Below are 16,638 nucleotides of genomic sequence, written 5' to 3'. Positions count from 1 at the left end.
TTATGGGTGAACAGTACTCCACATTCCCTGCCACCTCCCCCTACAGCTCAGTGGTTATCTGCAATGCTCAGGTGGTTATCTTGGACAAAAGTGAGTACTGCAGATGCTGGAGATCAGAGTAAAGATTAAAAATCACACAACACCAGGTTATAGCCCAACAGGTTTAATTGGAAGCACACTAGCTTTCAGAGCGACACTCCTTCATCAGGTGGGTGTGACACCTACCTGATGAAGGAATGGCACTCCGTTAGCTAGTGTGCTACCAATTAAACCTTTTGGACTATTAAAAAAAAAGCAAATTACTGCAGATGCTGGAATCTGAAACCAAAAGAGAAAATGCTGGAAAATCTCAGCAGGTCTGGCAGCATCTGTAAGGAGAGAAAAGAGCTGACATTTCGAGTCTAACTGACTTAGCTTTGACAAAGGGTCAGTGAGACTCGAAACGTCAGCTCTTTTCTCTCCTTACAGATGCTGCCAGACCTGCTGAGATTTTCCAGCATTTTCGTTGTTGGACTATAACCTGGTGTTGTGTGATTTTTAATTCTGTACACCCCAGTCCAACACCGGCATCTCCAAATCATGACGAGAGTCAAGATTAGAATGGTGCTGGAAAAGCACAGCAGGTCAGACAGCATCCGAACAGCAGGAAAATCGATGTTTGGAGCAAAAGCCCTTCATCATGCTTGTGTTGAAGTCTACTGTCAGCAGTATTGTATAGAGGTATTACAGCTCAGAGTGATGCTCCCATCAGTGACCCTTCGCTCAGATGGGGATGGGGTCTGCCCTCAGCCAGGAGCCACACATGGAGCACATTCCAGGAGCAGTCACTGGATACCAAGAGGAATGATGTTTGGTCCATTCTCTTCTTCATTACTCCAACAGCAACTTAGCAGATTGTCTGGCTGGTCAAGGTTATAGAGCTAACAGAGTGAAGGTGGAAACAATGTGAGGTGGGCGGTTTTAAAATGGAGGCGTTTGTGAATGGGGCATTAGAAGGGGGGTGAGTGAGTGCTGGGGCAATAGCAGACCCGGTCTTGGTGTGCGTTCACATACAGGAAGCAGAGGTTTTGATGAGGTAAACACTGTGGTGGGTGGGAAACAAGAGGTGGGTAAGGATAGCATTGGAATGTTCTCTCTGGAATGACAAAAGCGTAGACAAGCATTTCAATGGCAAATGGACAGGTTTACAGGAATTCTGTCAGATGATGGTAACTCTGCTGGGTCAGGACGATTCCTGGTCCAGCCTCAGACAGCAGCCATGGAGTAGGATGCTAATCGATGCCCTCAGACTTCACAATGCTCAAGTGCAGGAAATAGTAAGCCCAGGAGCAAGACAGTCCTGCTGCTGCCTTCACTCAACACAAACTAGGGAATGGCTGAGCCTTAAGGAGGTAAAAACAATGACTGCAGATGCTGGAAACCAGATTCTGGATCAGTGGTGCTGGAAGAGCACAGCAATTCAGGCAGCATCCGATGGCTGAGCCTTCCTGTGGCATGTCACTGACTCCATTAGCTGCATGACAACCAAACAGCATTGCAGCTTAGGACAATTAACTCTCTGTTTTACCTACCCGTGCATCCCCACATGCGCGCGCACACACACACACACACAGACACATCAAAGGAATAGGCCTCAAAATGCACCAACAAAATGAACAGGTCTCTCTTACCGAAAAGCTGGGTGAGGGAATGGGTGATGTGTGAGATAGCTGGAGTGGTAGTAGGCAGTCGCAGCTGCCTCAAGGCCCATTGGCGGCAGCGAAGGCATGCGGAGCTCCTCGCCGGTGTGATACGGCCTGAAGCTGCGGAGATATTCTTCTTGCACGCCCCCTGGTGTGACCACATGAGGAATGGGTCGCTGCAGACTGCGGGGAGTCAAATCAGAACGAGTTTCATTGTCATGCATTAGCATGTGCCCTCCAGAAACAAACACTACCCTTTACCACAACTTTTCTGGAAAATCTGTACTCAAAGTTTAACTCCGGGGGAAGTTTTTTTTAACATTAGAATTTAAATTATTATCTCTTCAGATAACAATCTGATTAAAGAAGTGGGCTTGGCAGAAATGCTTTTAAAGGCCTGAAGTGTAATCAATTTTCAAATATTTGCTTTCAGCACCTTTAAATGCACAATGGAATAAGGTGAATTGGATTTCTGACCTGAAGGCTGATTGGGTGGCTCAGTCGTTAGCCTCACAGTCCAGGAACCAGCACTGGCAAAGGATTGACAAGAGCAGCAGTTTGGAGAGGTATCTTATGTTACTGGGTGTAAGTCATGGGGATGGTGTAGTGCAAGAGTAGGCAATAAAGGCGGACAAAAGAAGACAAGCAACTTGCCTTAATGTCTCAGCATAGAGAAGTCCCATCCCTAGCTGCTTGGGAAATCATCCTCTACAAATGGTCTTTCCTCAAACTGACAGACAACACACAATGATCAACACGGCAATAATCTGGCTGTGCCAGGAGTGCGCCGCTGTGTCTGTGATTGAAGAGACAAGGGGCATGCATTGTTCTGAGGTGAAGGGATTCAGGAGCTGGGTCCATTCCGGGATGTGAAGCTGCAACCCTCCGGGCATACAGTTAAAACTATTCTGGTGAATTTGGGCATTTAATTAGTGAGGGGAAAGGAGTGGCAGTCAAACACTGACGGGGGCAGGGAGTTAATGGGGAAGATGAGGCACAGCTCTAGCCTGACTCAGCAACTGTTTCTCTGGCATCTGTCCAGAAGTGAACAAAATGTTAAGGACATTAATCTCAAAATGAGCCTGGATGAATATGGGGCTGGATCGCAGGATAGGCTAATTTAATGGCTGAGCAACAGGTTTCTGCCAAAACTACAATGTTGAAACAAAGCAGCACATGGCACCATCTGACTGCAGCTGTTCGGATTTACACAGCTCCTTGTGGCTGACTGCCTCCCACCCCCAACCCACCTTGAGAAATCTCAGGACATTTTATTACAATAAATGTGTCCAATTTACAACGCAGGTGACTTCACATTCCTGCTGTTTAAATGCTGGCAGGCGTAGGAACAGAGGGACAGGCCAGTATTCAAGTTGGCTATTCCATTCCTTTTAGTCAGCTGTGTCCCATGGCAACCCGATTTGGGCCCAGATAATCGAGGCCCCGATTTGCAAACATCACAATGGAATAAGAATGGCCACACATACAACGTTGCACATTTCCTCATGATTTTAGTGCACAGTCGAGTGTCAGTTTAACTTTTTGACCTACTGTTCACCAAACACTCCCCCACCCCCCAAACCCGGCCCCACCCCATTTCTACCCATGGCTTGGTGGTATTATAGCCATACTACTAATTCAGAGACCCAGGTAATGTTCTGGGATCTAGGTTCAAATCCTGCCATGGCAGATGGTGCCATTCAAAACAAAAACCTGAAATTAAGAGTTTAATCAAGACCATTGTCAATTATCATTTGGTCCCTGAAAGAAGGAAACTGCCATCCTTACCTGGTATGGTCTACATGTGACTTCAGACCCACAGCAATGTGGTTGGCTCTCATTTGGGCAATTGTGTTTTGACTTCTTCATTCATGACGTGAGGGTGTCGTTGGCCAGACAGCATTTATTGACCATCCCTAGCTGACCAGGATTTGGTTAAGTGTCAAGCACTTTGCTGTGGGTCTGGAGTCACATGCAGGCCAGACCAGGTAAGGATGCCAGTTTCCTTCCCTAAAGGATATTAGTGAACCAGATGGGTTTTTTTGACAATGGATTTATGGTCATCATTACACTCTTACTTCCAGATATTTACTGGGTTCAAATTTCACCATCTGACATGGCAGGACTCAAAAGCAGGTCCCCAAAACATTATCTGGGTCTTTGGATGAATGGTCTAGTGACAATACCATTGGGCCATTGCTTCCCTGTCATTAGGGATGGGCAATAAAAGCTGGCCTGGCCAGTGATGCCAACATCCTGAGAATTCATTTGTTAAAATTACAAAAAGGTTTCCGTCGCTGCTGCGTTAACTTACTTGAGAGGAGGGAATCGGGAATCCTGAACCACCGTGCTGTGAGTGAGGCCAAACGCATAAGGGGTGCCCAGCAGATGAGACGTGATTGATGGAGCTCCCTTCTCTGACTGGTGCTGTGACTCTGTGTGCATTCGCTCTCTGCTGGGGCCCCTGGACACTGGTTCTGGCTGGAAAGGAGCAAGAAGGAAAAATTAAAGAGCGTTGCCTGCACCTGATTTATGACTCAGTCAGACGTGCAGTGTGAGCCTTCAGAAGGCCCCTCCAACATACCCTTTCCAGGTCAGCCAGAATCTGCTTGAAACTGTTTCTCTTCATCACAGTCACATTCACAAATGAAACGCTCCACTTTGTAACAATAACTGTGTGGATTCTGCATTCAGATGAACCTTTCAAACCAAAGCCTTGTCTGACCGCCCAGTGAGCAGGGCAACATAGAAGGACGATTTGAAAATGATAAGACTATGATCCTGCATGATGTTTCTTAGGGTGAGTGAGGGTGGAACACAGCACAGTTTTCAGTTACATTTTAATGGGAAGCCTGAGCAGTGAAGAATGACTCTGGAGAGGACAACCTGAAGTATCGCAGTGTTCAATGAATATGGGTCAAGTGCTGGAAGATCGGTCAGTATAGACTCAATTGGCTGAAGTGCCTCTTCCCCACTGTTTGACTTCTCCTTCTGGGAGAAGTGCATCATCTGCCATGATGGGATTTGAATCCAGATCCCAGAAGGAGGCCAAACAGGAGGAGGGCAAATTTTACACTGGAATAAATCCCCCAAAAAGGGAAGTTCTTTCAATTTTACCACCAACTTATGGTCCAGGAGTGATTCCTTTGGCCATCAAAATGAAACCTTAGGCAGCCCATGCCTCTGGATTCCCTCTCCCTCTCCACTTATTGCTCATTAATCTGTCATGAGGCCTGTTCTCTCAGGCTCCTAGGGCAACACCTCCTGCCACTTGAAGCCTGTTCCCAGCCACTGGGAATCTAAGAGCTCATCATGCAGGATTCAGTCAGTCTATTAGGCCGCAGGTTGTGGTGCGACAAATTTTTCTCCCCCACTGACATTGGCCCATAACTGCAGAACAGGAGTTCAAATTGAGCGTTACATTTCAATACTGGCTTCGGACCACCTCTGCATCGTCCTTATATTCCCCTCCTCGCCACCACTTCTCAAGGGGACAGTCACTCTAATGGAGACCGTCTAACACATTTCCCACCTCTCCCTGACACGAGGCCAGACTGGGAACGTCACGTTCAGCTGTGGCCCTTATCTTTCAGGGAAGAAAAATAAAGGGGTGGCTGCTGAACTTCAGGTAAACAAGTCATGAGAGAAAGAGCAAAATCTTCCTAAGCTACCATTTCACAAAACGAAACCACAGGTCAGCTCTGCCCTGACTCCGCAGGCCTTGCAGTGCTGAGAAGCAACTTTTGAGAAGGGGTAGCGGCTGCAATTTCATAGAAGGGAAGTCACATTTGGTGAACCATTTCCTCTCTCAAGAGATTGCCATGCTCTAGCGGAGGCATGCACGCTGATAATTGCTGACCCCGCCTGACTGCAACGTGCTAACATGTCACATTAAATATCAGTAATGTTATTTCTGAGCTGAGGTGTGGATCCACATCGGATTGAGGCTGGAGAGGTATCAGCCAGGTCAATTTCTCTCTCTCTCTCACTCAAGGAGCCCCATTTTGAAAGGCGGTGAATCTTTCATGCTGCTGGGAGAGAGGCTGCATTCCCCTCCCCCCCCCCCGGAACCCTGGGAGATCGACCAAGCGTTAAAAGTTTTTCAGAAAATGTCAACAGAAGTCAAAATCAAAGTTCAGAGAGCCAGTGCAGACCCACAGCTCTTTTCAATGTCAGGCCACCCGAGGAAAAAAAACAACTCAGGCACTTTCTATTTGCAAAATAGGACTCCAACAGATCAAAGAGGCATCACATGACGGCCCTTGCACTCCACTTTGAAGTAGACAGGCCTTTCTTCAGCAAAAAAAGAATCTAACTGGCCATTAAAATTCTTCTCGGTTCTCTCCCCTCTGCTCCTGAAGACGGTAAACAAAACTTGAATTTCTGTAGCGCCTCAGGATAGAACATAGAAGAATACAGCGCAGTACAGGCCCTTTGGCCCTCGATGTTGCGCCGATCCAAGCCCACCTAACCTACACTAGCCCACTATCCTCCATATGCCTATCCAATGCCCGCTTAAATGCCCATAATGAGGGAGAGTCCACCACTGCTACTGGCAGGGCATTCCATGAACACACGACTCGCTGAGTAAAGAACCTACCCCTAACATCTGTCCTATACCTACCCCCCCTTAATTTAAAGCTGTGCCCCCTTGTAATAGCTGACTCCATACGTGGAAAAAGATTCTCACTGTCAACACTATCTAAACCCCTAATCATCTTGTACACCTCTATCAAGTCACCCCTAAACCTTCTTTTCTCCAATGAAAACAACCCCAAGTGCCTCAGCCTTTCCTCATACCATACCTGGTCTACCATACCAGGCAACATCCTGGTAAACCTCCTCTGCACCCGTTCCAGTGCCTCCACATCCTTCCTATAGTATGGTGACCAAAACTGCACACAATACTCCAGATGCGGCCGCACCAGAGTCTTATACAACTGCAACATGACCTCAGTATTCCGGAACTCAATTCCTCTACCAATAAAAGCCAGTACGCCATATGCCTTATTCACCGCACTATTTACCTGGGTGGCAACTTTCAAAGATCTGTGTACATGGACACCAAGATCCCTCTGCTCATCCACACTACCAAGTATCCGACCATTAGCCCACTACCCCATCTTTTTGTTACTCTTACCAAAGTGAATCACCTCACACTTGGCTACATTGAACTCCATTTGCCACCTTTCTGCCCAGTTCTGCAGCTTATTTATATCCCGCTGTAACCTGCCACATCCTTCCTCACTGTCTACAACTCCTCCGACTTTCGTATCATCCGCAAACTTGCTCACCCAACCTTCTAACCCCTCCTCCAAGTCATTTATAAAAATGACAAACAGCAATGGTCCCAAAACAGATCCTTGCGGAACACCGCTAGTGATGGCACTCCAAGATGAACCTTTGCCATCAACTACTACCCTCTGTCTTCTTCCAGCCAGCCAACTCCTAATCCAAACCTCCAACTCACCCTCAATGCCATACCTCCGTATTTTTTGCAGTAGTCTACCATGAGGAACCTTATCAAACGCCTTACTAAAATCCATATACACCACATCTACCGCTTTCCCCTCGTCCACCTCCTTAGTCACCTTCTCAAAGAATTCAATAAGGTTTGTGAGGCACGACCTGCCCTTCACAAAACCATGCTGACTATCCTTGATCACATTATAGCTATCCAGATGTTCATAAATCCTATCCTTACAATTCTCTCTAAAACTTTGCCCACAACAGAAGTGAGACTCACCGGCCTATAGTTACTAGGGTTATCCCTACTCCCCTTCTTGAACAAGGGAACCACATTTGCTAGCCTCCAATCTTCTGGCACTACTCCTGTAGACAATGAGGACATAAAAATCAAGGCCAATGGCTCTGCAATCTCCTCCCTTGCTTCCCAGAGAATCCTAGGATAAATGCCATCAGGCCCAGGGGACTTATCTATTTTCACCCTTTCCAGAATTTCCAACACCTCTTCTCTACATACCTCAAAGCCATCCATTCTACTTAATTGTGACTCAGTATTCACATTGACAACAATGTCCTGTTCCTGATTGAATACTGATGAAAAGTATTCATTCAGTGTCTCCCCAATCTCTTCAGCCTCCACACGCAACTTCCCACTACTATCCTTGACTGGACCTATTCCTACGCTACTCATTCTTTTATTCCTGACATACCTATAGAAAGCCTTAGGGTTTTCCCTGATCCTACCAACTAAGGACCTTTCATGTCCCCTCCTTCCTGCTCTTAGCTCTCTCTTCAGGTCCTTCCTGGCTACCTTATAACTCTCAATCGCCCCAATTGAACCTTCACGCCTCATCTTTACATAGGCCGCCCTCTTCCATTTAACAAGGGATTCCAATTCCTTATTAAACCACGGCTCCCTCACACGACCCTTTCCTCCCTGCCTGACGGGTACATACTTATCAAGGACACTCAATAGTTGCTCCTTGAACAAGCTCCACATATCAATTACGCCCTTGCCTTGAAGCTTACTTTTCCAAGCCACACATCCTAAGTCGTGCCTCACCGCATCATAATTTCCCTGCCCCCAGCTATAACTCTTGCCCTGTAGTGCACACTTATCCCTCTCCATCACTAGAGTGAAAGTCACCGAATTGTGGTCACTGTCCCCAAAGTGCTCAACTACCTCTAATTCTAACACCTGGCCTGGTTCGTTACCCAGAACCAAATCCAGTATGGCCTCACCTCTTGTTGGCCTATCTACATATTGTGTCAGGAAACCCTCCTGCACACATTGGACAAACACTGACCCATCTAACGAACTTGAGCTATAGCTTTCCCAATCAATATCAGGAAAGTTAAAGCCCCCATAACAACCACCCTATTACTTTCACTCTTCTCTTGAATCATCCTCGCAATCCTTTCTTCTGCGTTTCTAGGACTATTAGGAGGCCTGTAAAAAACTCCTAACAGGGTGGGCTCACCTTTCCTATTCCTAACCTCAGCCCAAACTACCTCAGATGGCGAGTCTTCATCCATCGTCCTTTCCACAGCTGTAATACTATCTTTGACAAGCAATGCCACACCTCCCCCTCTTTTACCCCCACCTGTGACCCTACTAAAACATTTAAACCCTGGGACCTGCAACAGCCAATCCTGTCCCTGTTCTAGCCATGTCTCCGTAATAGCCACAACATCGAAGTCCCAGGTACCAACCCACGCTGCAAGTTCACCTACCTTATTTCGTATACTTCTTGCATTGAAGTATACACACTTCAAGCCACTTTCCTGTTTACAGGCACCCTCCTTTGAATTGATGCCATGTTCCTAACCTCCCTACACTCCAGGTCCTGCACCCTAAAGCTACAGTCTGGGTTCCCATGCCCCTGCAGAGTCAGTTTAAACCCCCCCCAAGAGCACTAGCAAACCTCCCACCAAGGATACTGGTGCCCCTCAGGTTCAGGTGCAGACCATCCTGTTTATAAAGGTCCCACCTTCCCCAGAAAGAACCCCAGTTATCCAAATACCGGAATCCCTCCCTCCTGTGCCATCCCTGTCCCAATGTGCCTTAAAGCCAATGAGCTACCCCTTGAAGTGCAGTTGCTGTTTTAGTGGAGGGAAACATGGCAGCCAATTTGAGCACAGTAAGTTCCCACAAACGGCAAATGTGATAAGCAACCAGATGATCTGGCTCTGAAGTGTTTGAATGATTGGACTCCTTGCTCAGGTACAGTTCCATATGATTCAAGCACCCGTTTCTTGCCTCCAACTGTCCATTCTGTGTGTCCAGTGTCTGTTGAAAAGCAGCCTGCCATCGATACTCCACACTCAGGAGCCAGCGGATGACAGTCAGGGAGTGGAGAATGCTGGCTAGCCTCCACCTCGCTAAGGAGGAGTTAAACAGATTTTTAATTGGAAACAAGTTGAAAGGAGAGGGAGAGATGGCAGGAAAATGGGGGTGAGGAGCATATCAGCCATGATCGAATGGCGGAGCAGACTCGATGGGGCGAACGGCCTAATTCTGCTCCTATACCTTATGAACTTATAAACCTCAACTGTGTGGAACCCATTATGGGTTAGGAATTGAACGACAGCTTGCAGTTATGTAGTGACTTGACAGCATAAACACCCCGACATGCTTTACAAGAGTAGGATCGAGCTTTCCTTATCTGCATGGCCCAGCCAGTCCCAGATAAGCTGCTGAGAAAGTTTAAAGATCATTCACTCCTTCAGGATTCTGTAATTAATACAAGGGCTGTCTACTATAATTGAGAAGCACAACATTGTTGTGGGGGAATAGTAAATGGTGTGTTGGGGGCGGGGGGGGGGGGGGGGGGGAGATGAATTGGATAACTCTAACAAATAAACATATTGGCGCAATGGACTCCTTCTCTGCTGGATCAGTCTATGTTACTAACAGCACACGTTATTCCTGATTTCCAGCAGAAACCTCTGGGTTTATAGGTCATGCCTCTGCATTTAATGTTCCTTCTTGTTCAGCTCCATAAGGAGGAAGAGTCCTCTAATGCCCCTCTTTGTGTTTTTATGCACATCATGCACATCGCTCCGTGGTGGGTGTGTTCTGATTTGATACTCATTGACTCTGAACAGATGGACTTACAGAAGCTTACAGAATACTGAGAGGTCTGGATAGAATGCACGCAGAGGAGATGTTTCCACAAGTAGAGGAGGCTAGGACCTGGGGGGAACAGCCTTAAGAGTGAAGGGACATCTCTTTCGAACTGAGATGAGGAATTTCGTCAGCCAAAGGGTGGGCAATCTGTGGAATTTATTGCTGCAGAGTGCTGTGGAGGCCAAGTCATTGAGTGTCTTTAAGATGGAGTTAAGATAGGTTCTTGATTGATAAGGGGATGAGGGCGACAGGGAGAAGGCAGGAGTATGTGTTGAGAAACATATAAGCTAAGATTGAATACCAGAACAGACATGATGGGCTGAGTGGTCTAAGTCTGATTATGGTCTGATGGAGAGTCCACGGACACTTTGCAAGAAGGACATCATAACTAAATCCAATTAAATATTTTTTGGCTCTTTGGTGCATCTGGGGATGCATTGGTGGCACGGTGGCACAGTGGTTAGCACTGCTGCCTCACAGCTCCAGAGACCTGGGTTCAATTCCCGCCTCAGGCGACTGACTGTGTGGAGTTTGCACGTTCTCCCCGTGTCTGCGTGGGTTTCCTCCGGGTGCTCTGGTTTCCTCCCACAGTCCAAAGTTGTGCAGGTCAGGTGAATTGGCCATGCTAAATTGCCCGTAGTGTTAGGTAAAGGGTAAATGTAGGGGGTATGGGTGGGTTGCGCTTTGGCGGGGCGGTGTGGACTTGTTGGGCCGAAGGGCCTGTTTCCACACTCTAAGTAATCTAATCTAATGTCATCTAATTACCTTGTTAAAGGTGCTATGTAGGTGTTTGTTGTCATTGTTAAACTTAGTTAATGGTCACACATGAATGTTTCAGCAGGTCCGAGCAAATTATGACCCAAACTAGGAAATTGTCCTTTTTGGTCCAGGCTCTGATGAAAGGAACCCAAACTACTACTTTAGTCAGATACAATTCAGTTCTGAAGAAGATACATCCTGGACTCAAAACATTACTTCTGTTTTTCTCCCTGGCAGACCTGCTGAGTTTCTCTGGCATTCTATGTTTGTTTCAGATTTCCAGTGGCTGCAACTTTTCACTTTTATATGAGATTATAAACCCTTTCTGCACAGAATCAAGTCTGGAAGCTCACTGATGTCAATGGTTACACAACTCACTGGGGAGTGGCAGCAACCCCATTGAGACATAGAAACTGTAGGAAGTCATTCAGCCCATCAAATGCGTTCTATTCATTTCACCTGATTCTGGCTAATTTGTATTCAAACTCCCCACCAGTGCTGAGGGCGAATGAACCTCTTGGTTGTGACTTCGATGATGTCCCGAGGGTAGTCTGAAATGGTCTCTGAGCTAAAATTACCAATGGTCCTTTCTCTCTCTCTCTCTTCCTGTGGTTACTGCAACTTCCTGCCACAAAAGCAACTGAGCGAGCAGTCAGCTGCACAGATTTAACAGAAACAGGAAACGTCAGTTTGAGCAGTTCCCATCATGCATAGTGAGCAGGCAGAGAGAAACAAAATCCGAGTGAGTCAAAAAACAAAGTCCATGGTCAACAAGCTTAAATCAAATTAAGTTGTTTGAAGTCTGATAATGAGACACTACCAAGAGTTGACCCTCCTCCCCACACAAAAACAGCCAGGATATCTTCCTGAAGTGGCTAATCCCCCTGACCACATCTCCTCAGACACCTCTGGTTTAGCATAAGAACACAGGAAAGGAGTAGGCCATTAGTTTATCAACCTGCTTATCCACTGTCTGCTCGGGAGAGAATCACAACTAATTGTTATTGTTGTCAATATATAGCTGAACAATCTCAGAAAAGGTGCTTTAATTTCATACTGGCTTCACAGAATGAAAGCATCGCTTAGAATTTCACAGTACAGAAGGAAACCATTCATTCCACCATATCTGAATCAGCTCCTGAAAGGGCTACCCACCTAGTCCCATTCTCCAGCCCTATCTCCATAGCCCTCTAAATTCATCGCTTTCAAATATATATCCAGCTCTCTTTCAAATGGAATCCACCTCCATCACTCTCCCAGGCAGTGCACTCCAAAACCTAACAGCTCATTGAGTAAAGACGTATCTCCTCATCTCACTCCTGGTACCAACCTTGACATTGTGACCGCTAGTTACTGATATACCAACTAGTGGAAACAGCATATCCTTCTGTACAAGTGTTCATAATTTTGAAGTCACCTTTTAACCTTCTGTGCTCTCAGGGCATTGCTCTGCCGGTTTAACTGTCCCATTCGGTACTGCTCTCTATTAGGTGCTAGGCAGATGCAGAGTTCGGAAAGGGGGCAGCAGCATTCACAAATCACCGGGGCAGGTCGGGATGTGGGAGCTCCGTTAATGCCAGATCAGAGTAAGCCAGGAGATTCAAAACGAGTGACTATAATGTTGGCTGTTAAAGTGACACCTCAGAGCTGATGATTGCTTTTTGAGAACTTCACGTGATCCTCAACAAACTAGCTGCTCCAATTTGCACTGAATCTCCCTTCGTTTCATGACAGAGTGGTTGTGGCATGTTGTTTCTTTGCTGCCCTTCATGCTGTCCCGCACTAGAATCTGGGAGCATTTTACGAGAGAAATGGAGTTACCTCATACAGCATCCAGCAAGAGAGGGGACACTGCTAACACAGAAATATGTAACTAAATGATTTCCTTATTTCTCCTTTTCCTTCTGTTACTTTTAAACATCTCCTTTCTTTTGTGGGAAAGTGCTTGACATCTCCCCATTTGATGCAGATCCAAATCTCTCATCAATGTCCTAGCCTTCCCAGACAAAATATGAGAGTGGACCCTAAACCAACCTGGACTGTGGCTTTGGATAAACAGTAAGCCAGCATCTCTTGGTTTAAAATATTTCCCACTTCACGTAGCTCATGTCTCAAAAGGTAGCCAGTTGCCTCTTGTCCTTCCAGCCTTTGTTTCATGCACTGTTTCGCAGTTCAACTAAGTATAATCCACAAGGGCAGCATAACCACAAAGCAACTTAAAAGCATTACCACATAGTTGAAGAGATCAGTGAACAAGAACATTCTCCCAAAATACTACCCCAGTTCGTTCAAAACACAACTTGATTTGTTGCTGCATTCTAACCATGAACAGTATTTACAGTTGAACTGCCAAGCATAATATTGCTGCACCCAGGAGAAGACTAACAGACTGTTTGTGTGTGGCTGGTTTACACAGTATACACTCTGTCACTCCTTAACCATACACAAGACCTTACACAGCAGATTTTAACAGCAACGTGCAGGGAATACAAACAGGGAACCACACACATAGGGCTAATGCAGCTGTCATATGGACTATTTTCAGCGGTTGTCAAAGTTGGACTTTTATTTATTATACAAAAGTCAGTGAAGCCACTAGAATTATTCAGCGGATTGGCACCAATGCACGGAAGGAGGAATCGTATTTAAGCTGGCTTGCTTTAATCGTAAGATTTGATAGGTATCAATGTGTGATATCTGAAATTCACTGCCACAAGTGCTCCCACCACTGCCGCTATGGATAAGACCAAAGCAATCCAGCAGAGCTTCAACTCACTGCCACAAGAGCTCTCAAAACTATCGACGGAGAAGATCTCCCACCAGGACAGTGGGCTTCCATGGATAGTGATGATTCACACTGGTGCTATTTTACATTTTACTGGATCTTTACCTCAATGCTGCTGTGTTGGCGCCTACTCCATCAAGCAGGCTTTAACTCTGACTGTTGAAGTTGGCAAAACAGCCAGTGGTGTTTGGTTTCAGCTTGTTGTGTTGGACTGCCACATAATGGTTGCAACATTGGCATTCTTTTCTTTCGAGGGGACCTCTACCTGAAATGGTGGGGTAGGGGGTGTTGGGTGGGAATGCAGTGCTCTGGAGAAAGAACTGAGAAACATAACTAATTGGATAGTTCTTCTAGAAAGGTAAAGTTGCCAGAGGCCCAGTAGACCACAGGACTGCTCTCTTATTAGAAAGATGACTGGCAATGGTTCAACCTGACGGTCAACACGTGTCAATTTAAGGGGAGAGGTTAAGAATAAGAGCCCTTTATGTTAACCTCAGTTAGGGCACAAATTGAACCCATGCTATTGGCATCACTTGGAATCACAAACCAGCTGTCCAGCCAACTGAACAAACCCCCCCGCCCAACTCCCCTCCTTTCAGAGAGCCAGCATGGGTGAGATGGGCTGAAAGATGTACATAAAATGGAACAAAACTCAAGTCTCAAAAATGGCAGTCAGTCAGAGAAAAGAATCATGGACAGACCCATAACCACTCCAGGCTGCCCATTCATTTCCATTCCTATTGGATCCATGCCAACCCCATTGACATCCTTTTGATGTGGGCCCAGCCTTCATTCTAAATGCTAGACTGTTCCACCAATTCATTCTATTTGGGAACTGGATCCTAATGTATTTAAAACAAACTTTGCTGAATGAGGCTGTTTTAGTCCTTAGGAGCAGTGTTATTTCTTATTTGTTGGCTGATTTTTTAGATTCCCCTCTATTGGACCAAGCATTATAACCTAAGAATCGACATAAGACAATAATGGGATAACCTCCAGAGCAGTGCTCCAGCTGCCACTGCAAGTCCCCATACCAAAGTCTGACCTCTGTTTCCTCGACCCCCTGAAAGCTAGACTCACATTGTATACACGCTGCACCCATTAGTTCCGTCAAAGCCATGGTTCAATGCATTTCAGGCAGGAGGAGGTGAGAGTGAATGATCTTGACATAAATAGAGGAGGGCAGGGAGAGGGCACCAGCTGAAGATGAAGAGAGAAATGTGACCATTATGAATTCCTTCAGCAAGTGAGACAGCAGGACTTATTAAATAACATGTATCATATCCTAGGTTTTAGTAACGGGGCAGAGATTACAAGAAGAAAGCAGTTATGGCAAACTTTTAGACTTCAGTCTCAAATGAAGTAATAACTTCAATCCTGGGCAGCAGGAGAGTACAGAAAAGAGTTGAAGACCTGAGAAAGGGCACAGAAGAGATTCACAAGAATGCTTCCAGAAATAGACAGATTGGAGGAGTTGGCACTGCTTTCCTCGTAGAAGATGAAGTTGAGAGATTTGATTGAGGCACTTCGAGACTTACAAGAACTGCACAGAGTAGGTAGGGAGGAACTGTTCCCATTCGTGGAAAGATCAAGAATGGGAAGGCGCAGATTCAGGGTGATTCTCAAAAGAAGCATCAGGGAGAGGAGGAGGCAAATTTCCACGTTGTAAGTGTGCTGCCTGACAGTGTTGTAGGGAAAGATTCAATCGAGGGGGAATTGGGTTTTATCTGAAGAGGAAGAATGCACAGGGTTATGGCGAGAAGCTACAATGAGTGCCACTATGATGAACTGTTACTTCAGAGCCAGGGGAAACACGTTGGGTCAAATGGTCTCCTCCTGTGCTGTAACCTTTCTGTGATTGTGAAAGTGAACACTGTCAGACTTGAACTGACTCGTGCTAAATGATGCAGCTCAACTCGTTCGCACCAGCAAATGCAAGGAGATGGGTCAAACTCATGTCACAGTCAACCATGGAGATATCACACGATAGATGGACAGACCTCGGCTAACTCAGATTCAAGTTTCAATTGGATAATTGCACGCACTCCACAATATGCTCGAGGTAATGCTGTTAAATAGAGTTTGTGGGTATTAGGGCAGTGTATCACGTGGACAGTATTTCTCTACAACTGGGCAAAAAGCCGCAAGGCACTTGGGAGAAAAGTTAGTCCTGCTCTGTGTAAGCTCGAATACCCTTTTAATGCAGGTATTCATCTGCTTTGAAAGGGGCCATTAACCTGAAATATCAAATCGGTTTCCTGTCCACAGATGCTGCCCGACTTGATGCATATTTCCAGCATATCTTGTTTTTATTTCAGATTTTCAGCATCTGTGGTATTTTTATGTAATTCCTATCTCAATAACTCAGCTTCCTGTAACTGGAACCTCCAGTCAGATGGAGCTCATGAGGAAGCTGTTATGAATTGCTTAGAGTGCGTTTTTTTGTCGACAGGGCTATTGCACCAAACATCTTTTGCACTTTTATTTAATGAAATAATAGCCGAAACAGCACTTACAATCTGTACTCAGTGGTGAAGTCATGCTGTGTTTGGTCACTCATTGTGACATTGAACCCACCTAAAGGTCACTGTGAATGAACCGATTTCAATGGGAGCCCCTTTTGGACTGGCACTACAAGCAAATGGTGTCCCCTGGACTGGAAAACTCCTATCTAGGGACCAGTGTCTGAAAATAAAATCATTATCTCTTTTGTGAGGCCAGAGCAGCCTGCTGAACTATAAGACACAGTACAAAGCCATTTGGTCACTGTGCTTGATACTCCTCCTATGTGACCTCTCACTTTAACTTACTTCATC

The 16,638-nt window shown here is 45.9% G+C and overlaps 1 protein-coding gene across 9 annotated transcripts in view; it reads right to left on the bottom strand.

Annotated features, from left to right (window-relative positions):
- gse1b (Gse1 coiled-coil protein b) overlaps positions 1 to 16,638 on the bottom strand; it is a 693,846-nt gene that overhangs the window by 71,260 nt on the left and 605,948 nt on the right. For all 9 annotated transcript variants that reach the window (XM_043706596.2, XM_043706595.2, XM_043706598.2 and 6 more), the window contains 2 exons: positions 3,997 to 4,163; positions 1,671 to 1,865 (listed from right to left, as the gene is read on the bottom strand). In XM_043706596.2, coding sequence (XP_043562531.2) covers positions 1,671 to 1,865; positions 3,997 to 4,163 — 362 coding nt within the window. The remainder of the gene's footprint in view (positions 1 to 1,670; positions 1,866 to 3,996; positions 4,164 to 16,638) is intronic.

The sequence above is a fragment of the Chiloscyllium plagiosum genome, unplaced genomic scaffold, assembly GCF_037043375.1.
Source record: "Chiloscyllium plagiosum isolate Xiang-an unplaced genomic scaffold, Cpla_swu_hap1 HiC_scaffold_17, whole genome shotgun sequence".
NCBI classification, from domain to species: Eukaryota; Metazoa; Chordata; class Chondrichthyes; order Orectolobiformes; family Hemiscylliidae; genus Chiloscyllium; species Chiloscyllium plagiosum.
Note: the sequence above shows the minus strand (reverse complement) of the source record. Positions and strands in the feature narration are given on the sequence as shown.